The 17,949-nt window shown below is 38.3% G+C and overlaps 3 protein-coding genes across 3 annotated transcripts; all 3 read right to left on the minus strand.

Annotated features, from left to right (window-relative positions):
• Nucleotides 1-226: 226 nt before the first annotated feature.
• LOC141664645 (oleosin H1-like) lies at nucleotides 227-2,256 on the minus strand. Its single transcript, XM_074470597.1, has 3 exons — nucleotides 1,960-2,256; nucleotides 1,232-1,369; nucleotides 227-262 (listed from the first exon to the last, which is right to left on the minus strand). The coding sequence occupies exons 1-3, from the start codon at nucleotides 2,254-2,256 to the stop codon at nucleotides 227-229; spliced, it is 471 nt and encodes a 156-aa protein (XP_074326698.1).
• Nucleotides 2,257-3,910: 1,654 nt separating this feature from the next.
• LOC141664646 (uncharacterized) lies at nucleotides 3,911-11,506 on the minus strand. The gene is made up of 5 exons (XM_074470598.1): nucleotides 11,280-11,506; nucleotides 7,842-7,988; nucleotides 5,588-5,998; nucleotides 5,102-5,395; nucleotides 3,911-4,730 (listed from the first exon to the last, which is right to left on the minus strand). The coding sequence occupies exons 1-5, from the start codon at nucleotides 11,504-11,506 to the stop codon at nucleotides 3,911-3,913; spliced, it is 1,899 nt and encodes a 632-aa protein (XP_074326699.1).
• Nucleotides 11,507-14,099: 2,593 nt separating this feature from the next.
• Nucleotides 14,100-14,780, minus strand: LOC141664647 (uncharacterized). The gene has a single exon (XM_074470599.1). It carries the CDS (start codon nucleotides 14,778-14,780, stop codon nucleotides 14,100-14,102), a length of 681 nt encoding a protein of 226 aa, XP_074326700.1.
• Nucleotides 14,781-17,949: the final 3,169 nt, after the last annotated feature.

A 17,949-nucleotide genomic window follows, 5' to 3' on the forward strand; every position in this document is an offset into this window, starting at 1 on the left:
TGACTATGGAACACCCTTAACATGATAGATTTTTAGAGATAATATAGTAGAGAAGTTAGTAAATAGTGCAAGATACTGAATTTACTTGTGCAAGTATGTGAATTCACAGGTTTTAATTATTGATCAGACTATTAAATGTAGGCAGAAAGTTGCAGAGACTACTGGTGGATTTTGTTCAAAAAATATATGATGTACTAGTACTACTATCTAAAAACATAAAAACATTTCAGCTCATTATCTCATAATTAAAGATACCAGAAATCTGCTTCAAAAAAAGAACAATGAAAAGAGTCAACATTAGGTTAATTTAATTAATTCACTTATCCTCCAACCAGGATATGGAGTGGTTATTTTTCTATGGGCAGGGGTAACACCTTATCTTTACTGTTCTCCTCTTACTTGCTTATTTTTTGCATTAATTACAGTGAATACTGCCTATTTCAATGCATATCTCTTTCGGTATTTGATCTAACAAAGGATGTCACCTAAGATTGTGTATCATACGTGTTCTACTAGTGCATTCCTTATAGCTACTCTAAGATTGTGTATCATACCTGTTCTACTATTAAATTCCTAATGTTAATGTTAAAGACATTTATTAGGTGTAATTTGCAGTCCATTCCTAAAAGGTACATATATGTGATTGAGACAATTGAGTAATGACTAAACATTATAATCCTAATTGATTATTTAAAGAAGTAATATTACAACTATAATATTTTGTATATTTTTAAACAGGTTGGGTTTCCACCTACCAATTCACTTAATGTAATCTAAAAACTGTAATTGTTGGATTCGTAAGTGCTATATACAGAATTCAAAAGAAAATAGAGCACTCTGAACCGGAATTTTTTACATCAGCATAGCTACAGGATAAGGTAACTTATTTCAGCAAAACTTCATGACATGTTAACAAGGAACAGAAGGTGGCATTACTTAAATAAAAGAAGTTTTAATGGTGTAAATTGAAATGGGAAAAGAAACACATATTTGTGAAAATATATGCTATACTTCTCTGGTTAGTAAGAATTTCATGTACTCGTTAATATAAACTCGTTCTAGGTATCAAATAAAATCAAGAGAATTATATTACAGGGCAATACAAACCACACCATATTAATAAGAAAAGGAACATACTGTGTAAGGGAACTAAAACCAAAATTTTAATAGAAAAAATTGAGATATCATTCATTTATAAGAGCTTAAAATAGTAAAGATAAGAACTTGGTACCTGGGAATGAAATATTGCAGGAGGGCCTTGCCCATAAAAGAGTTGTTGTCCGAAACCAGCTCCACCAGGTGGATACATTGGCATCCGAGGAGCCACAATAGGTGGTATTGCAACCCGCCTCATTTGAGAGAATTGTGCCTACATGTTACGTAAAATGATTATAATGATTTCTTTACAAGTCATGCTCATGTGATGCAGGACACAGATTAAAAAAATAAAATAAAAATAAAAGATAAGTATGGTCATTAGGAATAGTCAAATAATGTTAATGTTACATTGTTTCAATCACATATTTCAATCACTAGTGCAGTCCAGTATGGTCATTATAAACTGCAAGACTTCCTAGCCCTCAAGTTTTTAAATTAGTAAAATATTTGTTTCTAACACTTTAAAGAAAAATCAAACATGTCAGAGAGAAAAAATCGGTATTCATAACTCTCAAGAATGAAGAGCCAATTCATGAAATCACATAGTTGAAGAATGGAAGTTCCAAAACATAACCATTTGGTCCAGTTACTCCATCGTAATTAAATGAAAAAGCCTAAATTGAAATCGCTAAATTGATATCATTAACCCTAAAATCTGAAAAGTAAATGAAACCATAAAATCTGAACTCAAATAACATCCTTATTGCTTACAGTATATAAAGAACATAAAACCTTAAGCCAAAACTCTAAATTGATTTCATAAACCCTAAATTGATTTTAAAATAAACCTTAAATTTATACCTGTGTAGAAAGCGATGAAAACCCCGTCAGCCCAAAAGCCCTGAATCCGAGAAATCCAGAGAGAGCATCTGGAACAAAAACTGGGCTGAAGATGATAAAAAGTAGTGTGGCTACAGCAAGGCCTATTACGGTTCCGATTAGGGTTATTCCGGCGAGGAAAAGTAGGGTTCCGCTGACAGGGAGGAGAGTGACGACGGCGAGGACTTGGGAGGTGGAGGGGGTCTTTTTGGGGAGGTGAGATTTGACTCCGGCGGAGTAGTTGGTGTGTTGTGGGTGGTAGGTGTGACGGTGTGCCATTCTCGATTTTGGAGGCGGCTTCCAGAGAGAATTAGATGAGAAAAGGGTTTGTGAGAAAGGTTTGTGAGAAGGAGAATATTTTATTTTAGCTGTGAAATATGACCCAAGTAAATGACACGGGTAAATGCAATCAAAAATGGTTGATTTTAGGACTTAAATTCAATTAAAACCGGTTGGTTTAATACACCACTTCTTACCTCCTCCAGTAGCTACTGGAATTCGAACCCTGCTTTTGCAACAATAATAAGTTGAAGGCTAATATATATTTATCTAACATTAAAAAATTGATGTCTAATACAAATCAATATTACAATTGAAAAATTAAACACGGCCATTACAATAATTTTCAACTTAAACATATTTTTCGTAAAATCACTAAAATTTTAAATTAAGTCATGTCATCTTCCTCGCTTTTACTTTCTTCATCAATAATCATGTCGTCATCTTAATTTTGGTCTTCGTTTTACTCATCCGTAGAATTGTCATTTTCAACAAATCTAAAATCAATAAAAAAATTTGAAGGATCATGAATCATCACGGGCTCGACACGAGATGATGAAGCATTTGAACCTCATTTTGCAAGGCATCTTCACTTGATGTAAAGTTCCTTTTAGATTTCACTTCTTAATTAACAAAATGACTCTTTGTTGTTAAAATGGTGTACCATGGTGATCTTGGATTTGAAATATGCCTCGCATAATACACTTGAAGAGCTTGACTAGCTAACACGAACACATCTTCCGCATTTAATATTGATCGAACATCCACCGTTGTCATCCTATTTCTATCCACCTTGACATGCTTTGTATGATCAAACCAATGACATTTAAATAATATAACTTTATGCCTATTACGGTAATGAAGTTCAAGTATTTCTTCGAGTCGACCATAATTATTTTCAAAACTCCCCTTATATGAAGATTCTACGTATAAATGAGTAAATTTCTTAGGTAAAAGCAATGCATTAATATAACGAAAGAGAGAACAATAGATACGAAATAATTAAGTACCATATATTTTTTACCAATGACAAGCACACCCGAATTTGGTGAAGTGCGTTCATTAGAATTTGCACAACCAAATTTGTAACCATTACAGTGGCAACCATTGTAAATATCCATATCTCGCATCGGACCTTTTATTAAATCCTTAAAAACATTTCTGAGTTGTGGATCATCTGCTACCTAAATATATATATATATATATATTTATAAGTGTATTATAATTATAATATTTTAGGACAATAAAAAACATTTATATGTATGTGTTTAGACACATAACCTTCTTTCAAACCAATTTGTGAATCGATCGTTTTGAAATCTTTCTTTTGCTACATCATCAAACTCTGGGTATTTTCTATGTACGAACTTGTTAAATTCACTAAAAACAAATAACCGTCATTATAATAAAATAAATCAAAGTAAAAAATATCATAGATTTGTTAAAGACCTTACCCCAAGTACTTTGCAACCTCCGGTATGTTGATAAGAACATAATATTTGATGAGTCTATCTTCATCGACCGTCAAGATTCTATGCCCTTTTCTTACAATGGGTTTCGCCGGATACGTGTAAACTTCTAACAAGTTAGGATCATTACACGTTTTGGGTGCCTCATAACGACACAGTCGATTGTGCATTGTTTCCACTTTGGATTAAAAATATAGAGAACAAAAGTGCACACATTCCTCCTCGATATAGCGTTCAGCCATTGACCCCTCCAGATGTGCTTTGTTTCTAACTTTCATCTTAAATCCATGTAAAAATCTTTTAAAAGGGTATATCAATCGATATATAACAGGGCCACCCACCTTACACTCGGTGGCCAAATGTAGTGGCAAGTGCTCCATCGGGTCAAAGAAACCGGGAGTAAAACTGGTTTCAAACTTAGACATTATCCTCACAATATCTTTCTCCATTTTTAACAAATCGGAGTATTTCAAGGTAGATGAGCATAAATCTTGGAAGAAGTTAGACAATTCAATAATGGCATCAGCCACTTGCCTCGGTAATAAGTCACGACAAACAATAGGCAATAATTTTTGCATGAAAATTTGACAATTATGCGATTTCATACCACGAATAGTATGTTTTTCGAAATTCACACACCTAGATATATTTGAAACGTAACCATCTGGAAGTTTAAGTGTTGAAATCCACTCAAACAAATTATCAACTTGTTCCCTCAAGAGCGCATATGGAGCATGTGGCATTATGTCTCCATCTTGAACCCACAACTCACGTCGAATACCAAGTTCCTCACAATCATACCTTGATTTTAAGTTATCTTTGGTCTTGTTCTTGACAGCTAATATGGTGTAGAAAATGTTTTCAAAAACATTCTTTTCAATATGCATGACATCAATATTGTGACGAAGATCAAGTGTCTCCCAATACGGGAGCTCAAAAAATGGAGAATAATGAGTCCAATTATGAGTAACACCATAGTCCCGAGGTCTTCTTTTTGTAACTTTCCTGGGAGAGGAAATTGTATAAGATCACATACAGTCTTTGCCCTTCCACCTGAATGTCGAGCTGTGACAGAACAAACCTCTTTCTTTCCAAACTTTGTGCTACTCCTCAATGGATCACCCGGTTCCAAAAAATATCGAGCAGTTCCAAAGAAAGAAGGCTTACCACCATTCCTCAGTTAAAAGCCTTTGATATCACCACTACATACATGACAAGACAACTTACCCTTAGTCGACCATCCACTTAACATCGCAAGTGCTGGAAAGTCGCTAATAGTCCACATTAGTGCATCCCTTATCTGAAAATTTGTGTGTGATGACCTATCATATGTTTCCACTCATGTATGCCATAATAGCTTCAGTACATCAATTAACGGTCGGAGGTAAATATATAGGTCTTTTGTAGGATCATTAGGACCGGGAACAATGAGAGGCATGAACATATATGGAGCTTTCATGCACATAAATGGTGGAAGGTTGTAAAAAACCACCACAACGGGCCATACGGTATAATCCCTGGCAAGTGGATCACAAAATGGGTCAAATCCATCACTAGAAAGGCCAAGTCTGATATTTCGTGCCTCTTTTGCAAATCTCGGAAATCTAGCATCAAATGCTTTCCATTCATCTCCATCTGCCGGGTGAGATAACTGACCATCAACTATGACCCTATCATGGTGCCACATCATATACTTAGTAGTTTGCTCAGACATATACAAACATTGTAGTCTCGGTATAAGTGGAAAGTATCGCAAGATCTTTCTTGGAATCAGCTTCTTTTGGTTATCTTTTTGGTCCTTATATCAACTTTTGTGACATATGTCACAACATGTCTTTTTACTATTTTCCTTGTAAAATAACATGCAATCATTCTCGCAAGCATCAATCTTTTCATATCCCATATTCAAACCACTTATCATCTTTTTCACATCATAATATGTCTCAGGTAGATTGTGTTTCTCCGATAATATTGACCCAATAAGTTCAAGTAACTCAACAAAGCCCTTGTTACTACAACCATGCTTGTTCTTGAAATATAACAACCTATTTACGAATGATAAAGTGGTAGAACTTAGACAATTTGGATAAAGAGGTTCAGAAGAACCGTCTAACATCTCATAAAAAAAATTTGTTGTTGCAGTCGGTTCCTCCTCACCATTCCTGAAATTTCCATGTGCATCCGCAAAGTCTTGAAGCATTTCACGTGCATCATATATATCATCATCTCTAGGATCATTATTACCCAAATTAGTCTCGGCTTCAACCCCGGACCTACACTTTTCGCCAAAAAAACCCATTTAGTATATGACTCCATAATGCCATGTCGATATAAATCATAAGTTACATTGTCGGGTAATTTACGCCATGTATTTCCACACTCATTACATGGGCATCTTATCCTCCCCATTGAATCAACTTCCCCATTCATAGCAAAATTGATGAAATTTTCTACACCATGTTTGTACTCCTCGGTTATATTATTCCTTGCATCAAACCTACGATGCATCCAACTTCGATCGGATGTCATCTACAATTATCATATTTTGATTAATTAGTTATTATAGACAAGAACTAACATCAATAAACAACTTTATTAAATTAATATTTCATTAGTATGATTGATACAATCATTATATAACACAATGTCTTATGATTATCTTAACATACTAAAAACAAGTAATAATCACACTAATTTAGCCACAATTGACAATATTAACACAATTGACATATAAAAAATTAACAATATTAACACAATTGACATATATGAATACAAGAATTACAAGTATATGTATGAACAATGTGAAAGAATACTTACTTGGACATGAATGCTTTTAAAATTGAAGATTAAGAAATTAAAGGAGACAGGAAAAATGGTGAAAGAAGAAAAAGGAGGCCACTGGAAAGAAAGGATACTGACAGTAGGGTTTCTAAATGTGTTACGCAAATACAACAGGAAATGGTTGAAAACAACCTGCGGGTATATTCAACCAGATACGGTTGAAAACAAACAGCGGGTATATCCAACCAGATACAGTTGATTTTAAAATCTGCTAAAATTTAGTCATTTTGGTGGGAAATTTCCCACGAATGAAAAAATTGTTAATACTAAATTCAACCGGAAATCGTTGAATAAGATTTCCGTTGATTTTATCCGGTTAAATATATTTTTGGTGGGAACTTTCCCGCTCACCCAAAAATTGGTTGTTCTAAATTCAACCGGTTTTGGTTGACTATAAAGCAGTTGAATTTATTCAGTTGAATTTAACTTTTGGGGGGGAAATTTCCCGCTCAGGGAAAAATCGGGAAAACTAATTCAACGGGTTCTGGTTGAATTTAAAACCGGTTGAATTTAGTCGGTTGAATTTAGTGACAGTTGAATTTGTTCGGTTGAATTTGAGCGCAGGTCAAAGGTCTAACAACGTTGAATTCAAATTCAACCATATACGGTTGAGTTTAGGTTCGGTTGAATTTAACCGGTTGAATTTAACCCCATTTTCTAGTAGTGAAATAAACTACTTCAATTCACATATGAGTTTCAATTTACCTTGAGAAAAGAGCCATTGAAGTGGATAGTACAGATTTCAACCATGTTGACGTTGCTTTTCTAGATTAATATAACTCTTTCTAGAACCTTCCCCTTTTTTAGACAAGAGACCAAGAGTTCTCAACTTTTGGGCGCATTCAAACCATTTAGGATCAATTTCTCCACTTTTATTGATAAGAAAGGTGATGAGATGGTGATTTTGTTTAAATTGGGATTCTAAATGTTCTATCCCAGTACAAAATCTCAACTTCAACTCCTTGAGTTGGGTACCAAATAACATGTCGCCAATAATGATGACATTCTCAAGTGTAACATCAATCAAATTACAAAAGCCTCCACATCTAAGCGGTGGATTGAGTAAATAGTTAGTGAGGCTCAAATGAGTTAACTTTGAACAAGAAAACAAATAAGAGGGCATTTTGTAGGCTATTAGTGGTCCGGTTATAAGCTTCAACTACCTAACCCCATTATTTGATATATTTTTAATCCATAAATCCATATTTGAAGTTTCATGAAGAGGCAGATATTCAGAAACCGAAATATGGAACTTCAAAATGGGGCCACGGTTACCTAGAAAGAACACTTGTACTTGCTGCATCATGAATAGGCAAGCGTTCTAGGATGTGGTCAACTACGTTTCCAGGTAAGCTGCTGATTCTATCAATTGCAGCGGTTCCACTCTCAGATCGCCTTGTTTTGACAATTCTCGACATAATTCTGGAGATACAAACAGGTAGATACCAATAATAAAAAAAAAGAACATTCCAAGCGAATAGACCATAGATATCATAAATACAACATAAAATGAAATAATTCAACAATATAAAAAAAATATTTACCAACAATAATCATGATGAATAAATATACCTCTTCTCAGTTTGCAGCAATATTGGTCGACGATAATTCAAGCGTATAGATAATAGACTAAGAGGGTGTATTAAATAAAATTTTAAAGAGAGGCGCATTCAACAAGATTTTAAAGGATTTTTAAGATCCATGATTATTCAATTTAGATTTTGAAAAATCAATCAAAATCTGGAGGTATTGAATTTGAATGGTATGTAAGTGTATTCAATTTAGATTTTCAAAACTCTAATAAAATATTAGGTTATTTAATTTAGATTTTAAAAATTCCACCGTTGAAATATCTATATTTTGATGGATATGATATATGTATATTTTGATGGATTTGATAGTACATTTTTAATATTTTGAAATCTCACTAAATTATACATGAGATTTTGAAGGATTTCTAAAAAATTTCACAAAATCGTAAAGACTGCAATATTTTTTATCTAATTCCATCAAAATCCGTGAACATTTAAAATCGATGTAAATCTTGTAAAATCCACATATTATTATCAATTCTTCAAAATCACAGTTGAATATATCCTAAGTTTGACAGGGAGAGAAAAGGATTCACGTCACGTCTATTCTGAGACCTCTTTCTTTCTATAAATGGAAAAGGATATTATAATTAAATTAAAAGGAAATAGTATCTCCCCATAAATAATGAAAAATAAAAAGGGTATCTAAAATTTAATTTCAAAAATAGAAATAAGGTGTGAATTAAAGGAAAAGGGTATCTAAAATTCATATTAAAAAATTTCTTATTAGTTCATCATAAGGAAAAGGTCATTAAGGAAAAAATCTTGATTCCACCTATTAAATTTTCACAATTAATCAATTTTTTTCTTAAAATTTAGCATAAGAGATCAAGAATATGTAACTTTGGGGTACATTACATACATGATCAATTAATTTTTTCACGATAAATATAATCAGCTCAGTAACATTTTATATATTATATTTAAATTAACATTTCAAACATTTGTCCCAATACAATTATCCAGTTACAATATATTAAGTCAACTGGTCTTATCAAAAATAAAAGAGAGTCGAGTTTCAGTAATTTTGACAAGTACAAGTTGAATATAAATCAGATCATCAAACCCTCCAAATCTTTGGGGTGGATTGAATATATAATTACCATGGCGGAAATAAGTTAACTTCGCAAGGAAAAAAATTGAGAGGAAATTTTGAAGGAAAATGATGTTTTATTATGCGATGGCATACGCTCTAGGATGAAATCTGTTGTGGAATCAAAACTTGAGTATTTTAATATTTAATGCTAGAGTTGGCGAGCTTCAAATTTTAATGACTGCTCTTACGTTCGGGACTATGAATCCTTGCAAGATGCCTACCTATTTCTGTGTTGTAGAGAATCAAGCTAAAAACGTTGTTCTAGGTTGAGGGGTAGAGCCCTTTATATAGAAGTGAGTCTAGGGTTAGACTTCTGTTGGGGGACTTGGTGGACAAGTCTCCAACTTAGATGATGATTAGGAGTCCTTTTGAGGACGGAGATCCAGAACCTTCTATGTAGGACTTTGAGTCCATTTGGAACACATGTCTCTGCTCTTTCAGCCGTATTGGGCCTAATCCGTGAACAACTCAGGTTCGTGGACTTGGACGACCCCCGTTGGTGGGCCTTGGTTGTTTGGGCCGTCATAGGCCTGTTATGAAGCTTTAGACCACACAGGCCTACTATGAAGCTTGGACCAGACACGTCTGTATTGGACTTTTCGGACAAGAAGCCCAAGTGTAATTAATGCAACATTTAATGTGTCTTCGGGATGTATTTTCGAGTTTTTGTGGAAGTTATTTGGTCCTTCTCGGGTATCAGCCCTTCACAGGTATCGGCCCTTCATGAGTATCGACCCTTCATGAGTATCGGCCCTTCATGGGTATCATCGCGTTATCGTAAAGTGTGGAGCCACCTACACGTTTACCACTGCTTATTAGTGTGAGTATACACACTTAAGACCCCGTAGAGGCTATTTAGATGGTGTTCAAACGGTCATAATCGGGAGTACAAAATGAGCGTTTATCACCCCTTAACCTTCGTCAAGGTTAATTATAGGGTGAAAGCTGCTAATTGGCCCTAGTCGGGGCTAATCGACCATAATCGGGGCTAACTTCCATGTACAAGTTGCTAATTAGGCTTAAAAAGGCCTAATTTTAAGCTATAATGCACTAATTGACCTTAATCGAGGCTAATTTGCCCTAATCGGGGCTAATTAAGACCAATCAGTATGTATAAGACACTAATTATCCCTAATTCACACTAATTACAAGAGTGAATGGGTTAAACGACCTTAATTTGGGCTAATTTTATCATACGAATCACTAATTATCCATAATTTTGGTTATTTATGCTTAATATACACTAATCAGCCCTAATGTGGGCTTAATTTCACTAACCGGCCCTAATCGGGTTTTAATTTTAAAATCCTGAAAATTTTAAAAACTTCAAAATTCTTCTGATTTTTTTCTAATTTTTTTCGAAATTTTTCAAAAATTTCGAGGGTTGCATCGGGGTCGAGCAGGCTCCGCTCGGCCTTAAGCCCCCAAATTGGGCTACTAGGCCACTTTGGAGGAGAACCTCCTGGTCAGCCACCTCCTGGTCGGCCAGATCTTAGTTGACCTGGAGGTGGTTGCCCAGGTGTTTCTGCCCCTCACTTTTTTTCACTAAGAGTTTTAGGTTTCTACTCACCTTATTATGCTCTTGTGGCCCTTGATTGTCCATAGAATTAATTTCAAAGTTGCCTTTGAATTTCCCAGGATTCTGTTATGGCTGTTTCATCGAACATTCTATACTCATCCTTGTGGATGTTCTAGTCTTCACGAAACTTGGTTCTGCTGAGAGTTATCATTTTCGAGAAATTTTCCAAGGACCTCTCTAGAGGGTCTCCGGGATAACTTTTGAAGGCCTCTTGGCCCTCCTAAAGGAGTTTCTGATAGGCTGAAAGGCCTCAATTTGTTGGCTGGTAGGCCAAGGCCACTACGGAGGTAAGTTGTGGCTGTCCTGGCTCTGATACGGAGGCTCCTGGTAGGCCAAAAGGCCTCCATTTGTTGCTTGGTCGGTCGGGGCTTCCCCGCACATAAATTATGGTTATCATGGATCTGATATGAAGGCTCCTAGTAGGCCAAAAGGCCTCCATTTGTTGCCTGGTTGGCTGGAGCCTCCCAACATGGAAGTTGTGGACGTCATGGCTCTGATACGGAGGCTTCTGGTAGGCCAAAATGCCTCCATTTGTTGCCTGGTCGGCTGGAGCTTCCCCACAAGGAAGTTGTGTCCATCTTGGCTCTGATACGGAGGCTCCAGGTAGGCCAAAAGGCCTCCATTTATTGCCTGGTCGGATGGAGCTTCCCCACATTGAAGTTGTGGTCGTCATGGCTTTAATACGGAGGAGAACGTTTTGTTGTTGTCCTTGTGAGTTTAGCTGGAAAGCCAGTTTTGTCTTAATCTTCACTAATCTTGCTAATGATGGTGATTAATATAATCATCCTTCAGTTAAGACTAATTACTTGTATTTGGTTTCAGCCAGGCTTTTTTTGGAAGACTGATACGATAAGCAATGTCCTGCATCGCCATTCTCGTTTATTATGTCATCCTTTATTGCCTTTTGATTGCTCTTCTTCACCATTTCCGGTGTTCTTTGAGCGAGGTACCTGCTAGCACGAACCAGGCAGACTTACGACCTGCTGTAACAGGTGACCTTTTTCCTATAAAAGAAGATGAGAAGTGCTCATTTTTATTCACACCTTTATTTCTCAACTTCTCAAATTCTCAAATTCTCTCAAGTTCTTAAATTTCTTCAATTTCTTCAAGAATGTCAGGTGGACAAGGCCCTGTCAAGTCTTCTTCTTCTAAGAAGGAAGTTATGCATAAGAGAGCTACTATTCGCTCACTTCAAGGTATAGCTCTTGTCCCCCCTTCTCAATTAATCGTTGTTCGAACAGTTTGAAGAGTATGTTTGATGAGATGGCGGACGAGTACCCTAGTACCGTCCATTTCAATGCATTCCATCACAGAAGTATACTTTGTGAGAAGGATGTCGAGGTGATTAAGTCGACTTACTCCTGGCCCGACTACTTGAGGGTTCGTAAAGCTAAGCCAAGTGAGAGGACTTGTAATCTTTGCCACCAAAGGCTGTTTGTGTTCAAGGCAGCCCTTAACTCCGGGCTAAAGTTCCCTCTGCATCCCTGCATTCTGAGGCTTCTAGCAGAACTCAAGATCCATCCATGCTAGCTCTACCCTAACGGGTGGTCTTTCATCATTTTATTCATAGTGATATGCCATGGCTTAGGCATCATTTTAGTAGCCCAGTCGATAGTTCCCACTTTATTCTCAACATTTCTGATGCCGAGCTTCATGACCAAGACGTCCTTATTGATGACGATGGGAGGACCCCTTATTGGGAGTTCGTGAAAGAAGTCAAGCTTGTCGAAGCTGGCCTTAGCTGCCTCTCTAAAGAAGGTATTTATCCTTGTTTTCCCTTACTTTGTGCAAGTTTATTCTTACATCTGTTTCTTTTATTTTTATTTCAGCTGCTAAGGCTCTTGACGCAAAATCCAAGCCGAACAATGTTGTTACTGGCAGGATGGCCTGAGATGCCGTTAAGAAGGCCAATCATGTTCCTAAGATCCCTGCCTTCCTGGAAGCATCAGGATCTGGCCTTAGGAGGACCAAGGATTTTGACGGGAGTTCCAGGAGCCCATTCGAGCCCGGATGGGGTATTTCTTCCAACAACTCCGTTTTCGACAACCGGGCTCTTACTCTCGAGTGGTTAAAAAACTGCATTACTCCTCCCGACCTCTTGTTCGTCTCTTCTGGTGAGAAACTCATCGAGGCTGAGATACTGGGAGCTCATGGCCTCTATCAGGTATGTTTCTCCTTGTGCAAACTTTCATTTAGGTTCTCTTTTCCTTAGAACTTGGAAAATATTATAAGAATCACTCCTTGGGGGCTCGGCCCTTTATGCTCAAACTCATACTTTTTTTATCAGGCCAATGCCTATTTCGTAGGGTCCTCTACTAAATCCATCAAAATGAGAGGCGACTAAAATGCATTGCATACTTCCATGAAGCAGATGACTATCTCCTCAGGGGAGTGGGAGTCTAGGGCCCATGAGGTGGAGGGCAAGCTCTCCATCATGAAGAAGAAATTTGCTAGCTTGGAAGAGAGAATGAAGAAGGAATAGAAAGACCTTGAGGCTGATTATTACAGATCCACCAGGTTCACCTTCATGATGGACGAGCACGATGACAAGATGCGCCCTGTTAACCTGGCAATAGGTTAGAATAGGGGTGTCAAGGATGCTCAAGGCGTACGATCAGATGTGGTTGATCCAAGCCTTCTATCTTGCCCTTGGGAGCTGCCTGGCATGGACTTATCTGGGCAAGCTTCCGGATTTGTGCCCTCGACTCCTCGCATGAGGCCCCAGTTGAGCTCTATTCACTCGAATTCCGGATCAGGTTCTAAAGGCAAATCCCCCTCGGGTAGCCCCAAGTCCAGGGCAGCCCTTCGAGGGAAGATAAGGGAGCTAATTTCAGGGAGTAGTGGTCCTTCGAGACTCGCATTCTTTAGATGCTCGTAATTAAATAAATCGGTACACAAGATGATAGAAATAAACATGCATAAATAGATAAAATCTCTAAGAAATGGGATCAACCCTTACATAAGATGGTTTCATCGACATTATTCATAAACTTAATACTATGTACTAGGAATATGTAGTGAATGTCCTAAACATAATAAACCTTCAGGTTTGAAGCATGGCAAGTGTGATGCACTTCATCACCATTCAGGGTCTCTAACTTGGACGATCTTCGTCCCAGTGTCTTCCTGACCTTATAAGGTCCTTCCCAGTTTGGGGCTAATTTTCCTCTCTCCCCTACACCTGATGCCTTAATTTTCCTCAGAACCAAATCTCCCTGTTGAAAGAAACTTTCTTTAACCCGTCTATTGTAACAGAGGGATGCTCTTTATTGATGCTTTGCGTTGCGGGCATTGGCCTCATCCCTGAGCTCATCAATGAGAACAAGGGCGAGCCTCATGAGTTCTTCGTTTGTCTCTTGCTCATAAGCTTCAATCCTAGGGGATCCATGAGTGATTTCAAGGGGCACCACTGCCTCAGCTCCGTAAGCCAGCATGAATGGGATCGCTTCAGTTGTCACTTTGCAGGTGGTTCGATATGCCCATAGTATAGGTAGCAGCTCATCCACCCAAGTGTTTCTCGAGCGTTCAACCCTCTTCTTAAGTCCATCAAGGATGATTCTATTAGAAACTTCCGCTTCCCCATTTTCTTGAGGATATACAACGGAGGTGAAGCGAAGTTCTATGTTTTTATCGTCGCAGTACTCTCTAAACTCTATATTATCAAATTGTTTCCCATCATTCGTGACAAAAATGCGTGGGATTTCATATCGGCATATCACATTCTCCCAGAAAAATTGTGTAATTTTCTTGGTGGTTATCTTGGCCAGTGCCTTAGCCTCAATCCACTTTGTAAAGTAGTTTATGGCTACTACAATGAACTTCCTCTGTCCCGAAGCTATAGGAAATGGTCCAAGTATGTCCATTCCCCACTTGCAAAAGGGATGGGTGTGTTGATTGACGTAAGCCTGTCTGGGAGCTGTCGTATTATCGGGGCGTGCCTTTGGCATCTGTCGAATCTCTTCACAAAAGTCTTTGCATCGGATAGCATAGTTGGCCAGTAGAACCCTAGCCGGGTTATCTTGTGAGCAAGAGCCCTGCCCCCCAGGTGTTTTCCACAAATCCCTTCGTGGGCTTCTTTGAGTGCCTCCTCCGCTTCAAAGGACCTTTTATAAAGAAGGCCTTCAAACAATGAGTATCTTAATGCTCTAATCGATAGCTAGCGTGCCTCCTGGGCATTGTTGGAGAGCCACCAAGTTTTTAAGTGGGTCTTAATCGGGTCTATCCAACAGCTTGCCACACCAATCAGTGCTATCAGATTTATGACATGAATAGTAGGGGTCTTTAAGACCTGAAAGTAAATACTTCTTGGATAATTCTCAATTTCAGATGAGGAAAACTGAGACAAGGCATCCACCGTAGTGTTCTCCTCTCTTGGAACATGTTTTGCATACCATTCATCGAACTGAGTCAGTATTCCCTTTACGACTCTTTGGTACTTGGCCATAGTATCATCCTTGGCCTCAAACTACTTAATAACTTGAGCAACTACAAGTCTCGAGTCTCCATACACCTTCAGGTTTTTGGCTTTCACGGCTCTAGCCAAGCTTAAGCCAGCTATCAATACTTCATATTCTGCTTCGTTGTTCGTAGTCGGGAAGTCCAACTTCAAAGCATATTCAATCATAAACCTATCAGGGCTTTGCAAGACTAGGCCTGCACCACTAGATTTTGTTTTGGACGCTCCGTCAAAATAGAGAACCCAATACTCTTTCAAGGTTATTTTTTCATCATTTTCCCTCTCTCCTCCTTCTGGGGTTACTATCTCTTGCCCCCCCCCCGACTTCTTGGTCGTTAATGGTGTATTCGACAATGATGTCTGCTAAGGTCTGAGCCTTGATGGTCGTTCGAGGCTTGTATCTGATATTAAATTCTCGTAACTTAATCGCCCACTTGATGAGCCTTCCACTGGCCTTTGGGATATGAAGAATGTTCCTCAAAGGTTGGTCCATCAGGACTTCGATCTTGTGAGCCTGGAAGTAGGGTCTCAACTTCCTCGAGGCTGTGATGAGAGCAAGTCAAATTTTTTTCGTGGTGGAGTAATTCAATTCTGCTCCATGGAGCACCTTACTTACATAGTATATAGGCTTCTGGAGCTTCCGCTCTTCCTTCACGAGGACTACACTCACGGCTTGTTCAGATACCGTGAGGTATAAATAAAGAGTGTTCTCCGAACTTGGCTTAGCCAACAAATGGGATTCATTAATGTACTTCTTCATTTGTTCAAAGGCCTCTTGGCTCTCAGTTATCCATTCAAAGTCCTTCACCTCAACATCCTTGATGGAGCGCGGTGGCTCCATGTCTAGGATGGCTTTGATCTTGTCGGGGTTGGCCTCTATTCCCCTCTTAGAGACTATATGATCTAAAAAATTTCCAGACCCAACGCCAAAAGCACACTTGGCTGGGTTTAATATCATCTTGTGGTTCCTCAGCACTTCAAATGCCTCTCTGAGGTGACTAATATGATCGGCCTTGCTTAGGCTTTTGACTAACATGTCATCAATATAGACCTCCATGGTCTTCCCAATTAAATTTTAAAATATCTTATTTACCAGTCTTTTGTAAGTAGTTCCTGCATTCTTAAGTCCAAAAGCCATAAAAAGATAACAGAATACACCAAAGTCAGTTATGAAAGATACCTTGGGGTGTCATCTTTATACATTCTAATCTGATTCTAACCACTGAATCCATCCATAAAGTTTAGCATCTCATGTCCAACAGTGGCATCTATCAGTGTATCAATCCTCGGTAGGGGTAACATTCTTTGGGACAAGCATCATTCAAGTTAGTGAAGTCAATGCACATCCTCCACTTTCCATTGGCCTTCTTAACCATTACAGGGTTGGCCAACCATTCAGGGAATTGTACTTCCTCAATAATCCATCTTTTAAAAGCTTTTCTACCTCCTGGTTAATGGTCTCCAGCCTATCAGGCGCATAACTTCTCTTCTTTTGCTTTATAGCCTTCCGAGTTTGATCAATATTCAACCTATGAGTTATAAGGTTCGTGTCCAGCCCAGGCATATCAGCTGTTGTCTAAGAGAATACATCATTGTTCTCCTGGAGGAAAGTTGTCATTCGACCCTTCAAGGGTTTGTCCAAAGATGCCCCAATATATGTGACCTTTTCCGGGTCTAAGGGATCTAAGGGAATTGGGACCAAGTCCTCGGCTGGCTTTCCTCATAGTTCATCATTCTCTCGGACATCCATGTCTTCTATAGGGAGGACCTGCCCCCTAGGCCTGTTCCATCGGGCCTAAGTGCTGTAACATAGCAACTATGGGCCATCTTTTGATCTCCCCTTGCTTCTCTAACACCATTTCTAGTTGGGAACTTCAGTACCATATGGTAGGTTGAGGGCACAACCTTAAAAATATGGATCCATGTTCTACCCATGATAGCATTGTACGTAGAGGCTGCCTTGACAACCTGAAAGTTCAACATCTGGGTGGCTTCCCTAGGCTCTTCTCCGATGGTTGTGGGAAGTTGTATTGCTCCATAGACTTTGTATTCCATATGGTTAAACCCGTAGATAGGCCTGTCAGACGGATTTAGCTGAGAATTATTGAAGCCCATCCTTATAAATGTGTCATGGAATAGAATGTCCACGGAAGCTCCATTGTCCACTAGGACCCTCATAACAGGACAATTTCCAATAATCGGAGTGATAACCAGAGGATCATCTTGAGGAAATTTCAAACCTTCAAGGTCTGGGTCACCACATTCAAGTGTCATCTCTGACTTAGAACGCTTAGATGGCTCTCCAACTATACTCATCACTTCTCGTACATAAGATTTTCGAGAGTTTCTTGTAGTACCAGCTGCTGTAGGTCCTCCTTAGATCATATTGATTACTGGCCCTCGGGGCTGTGGGTTGCAATCTTTATCGTTACCCCTTTAATCATGATCTTTCTTCTGGACTCTGGCCTCTTCACCCTTGGTGAAACATCCAAACTTTCCCCTTCGGATCAAATACTCAATCTCATCCTTGAGTTGTCTACAATCGTCAGTATCATTTCCAATATCTTTATGAAACCTGCATTACCTACTCTTGTGTCTTTTCTCGGGGTCTCCCCTTAGTGGCTTCGGCCATTTTAAGTCTTTATCCTTTTCAATTTCCA

The sequence above is a fragment of the Apium graveolens genome, chromosome 6, assembly GCF_009905375.1.
Source record: "Apium graveolens cultivar Ventura chromosome 6, ASM990537v1, whole genome shotgun sequence".
NCBI classification, from domain to species: Eukaryota; Viridiplantae; Streptophyta; class Magnoliopsida; order Apiales; family Apiaceae; genus Apium; species Apium graveolens.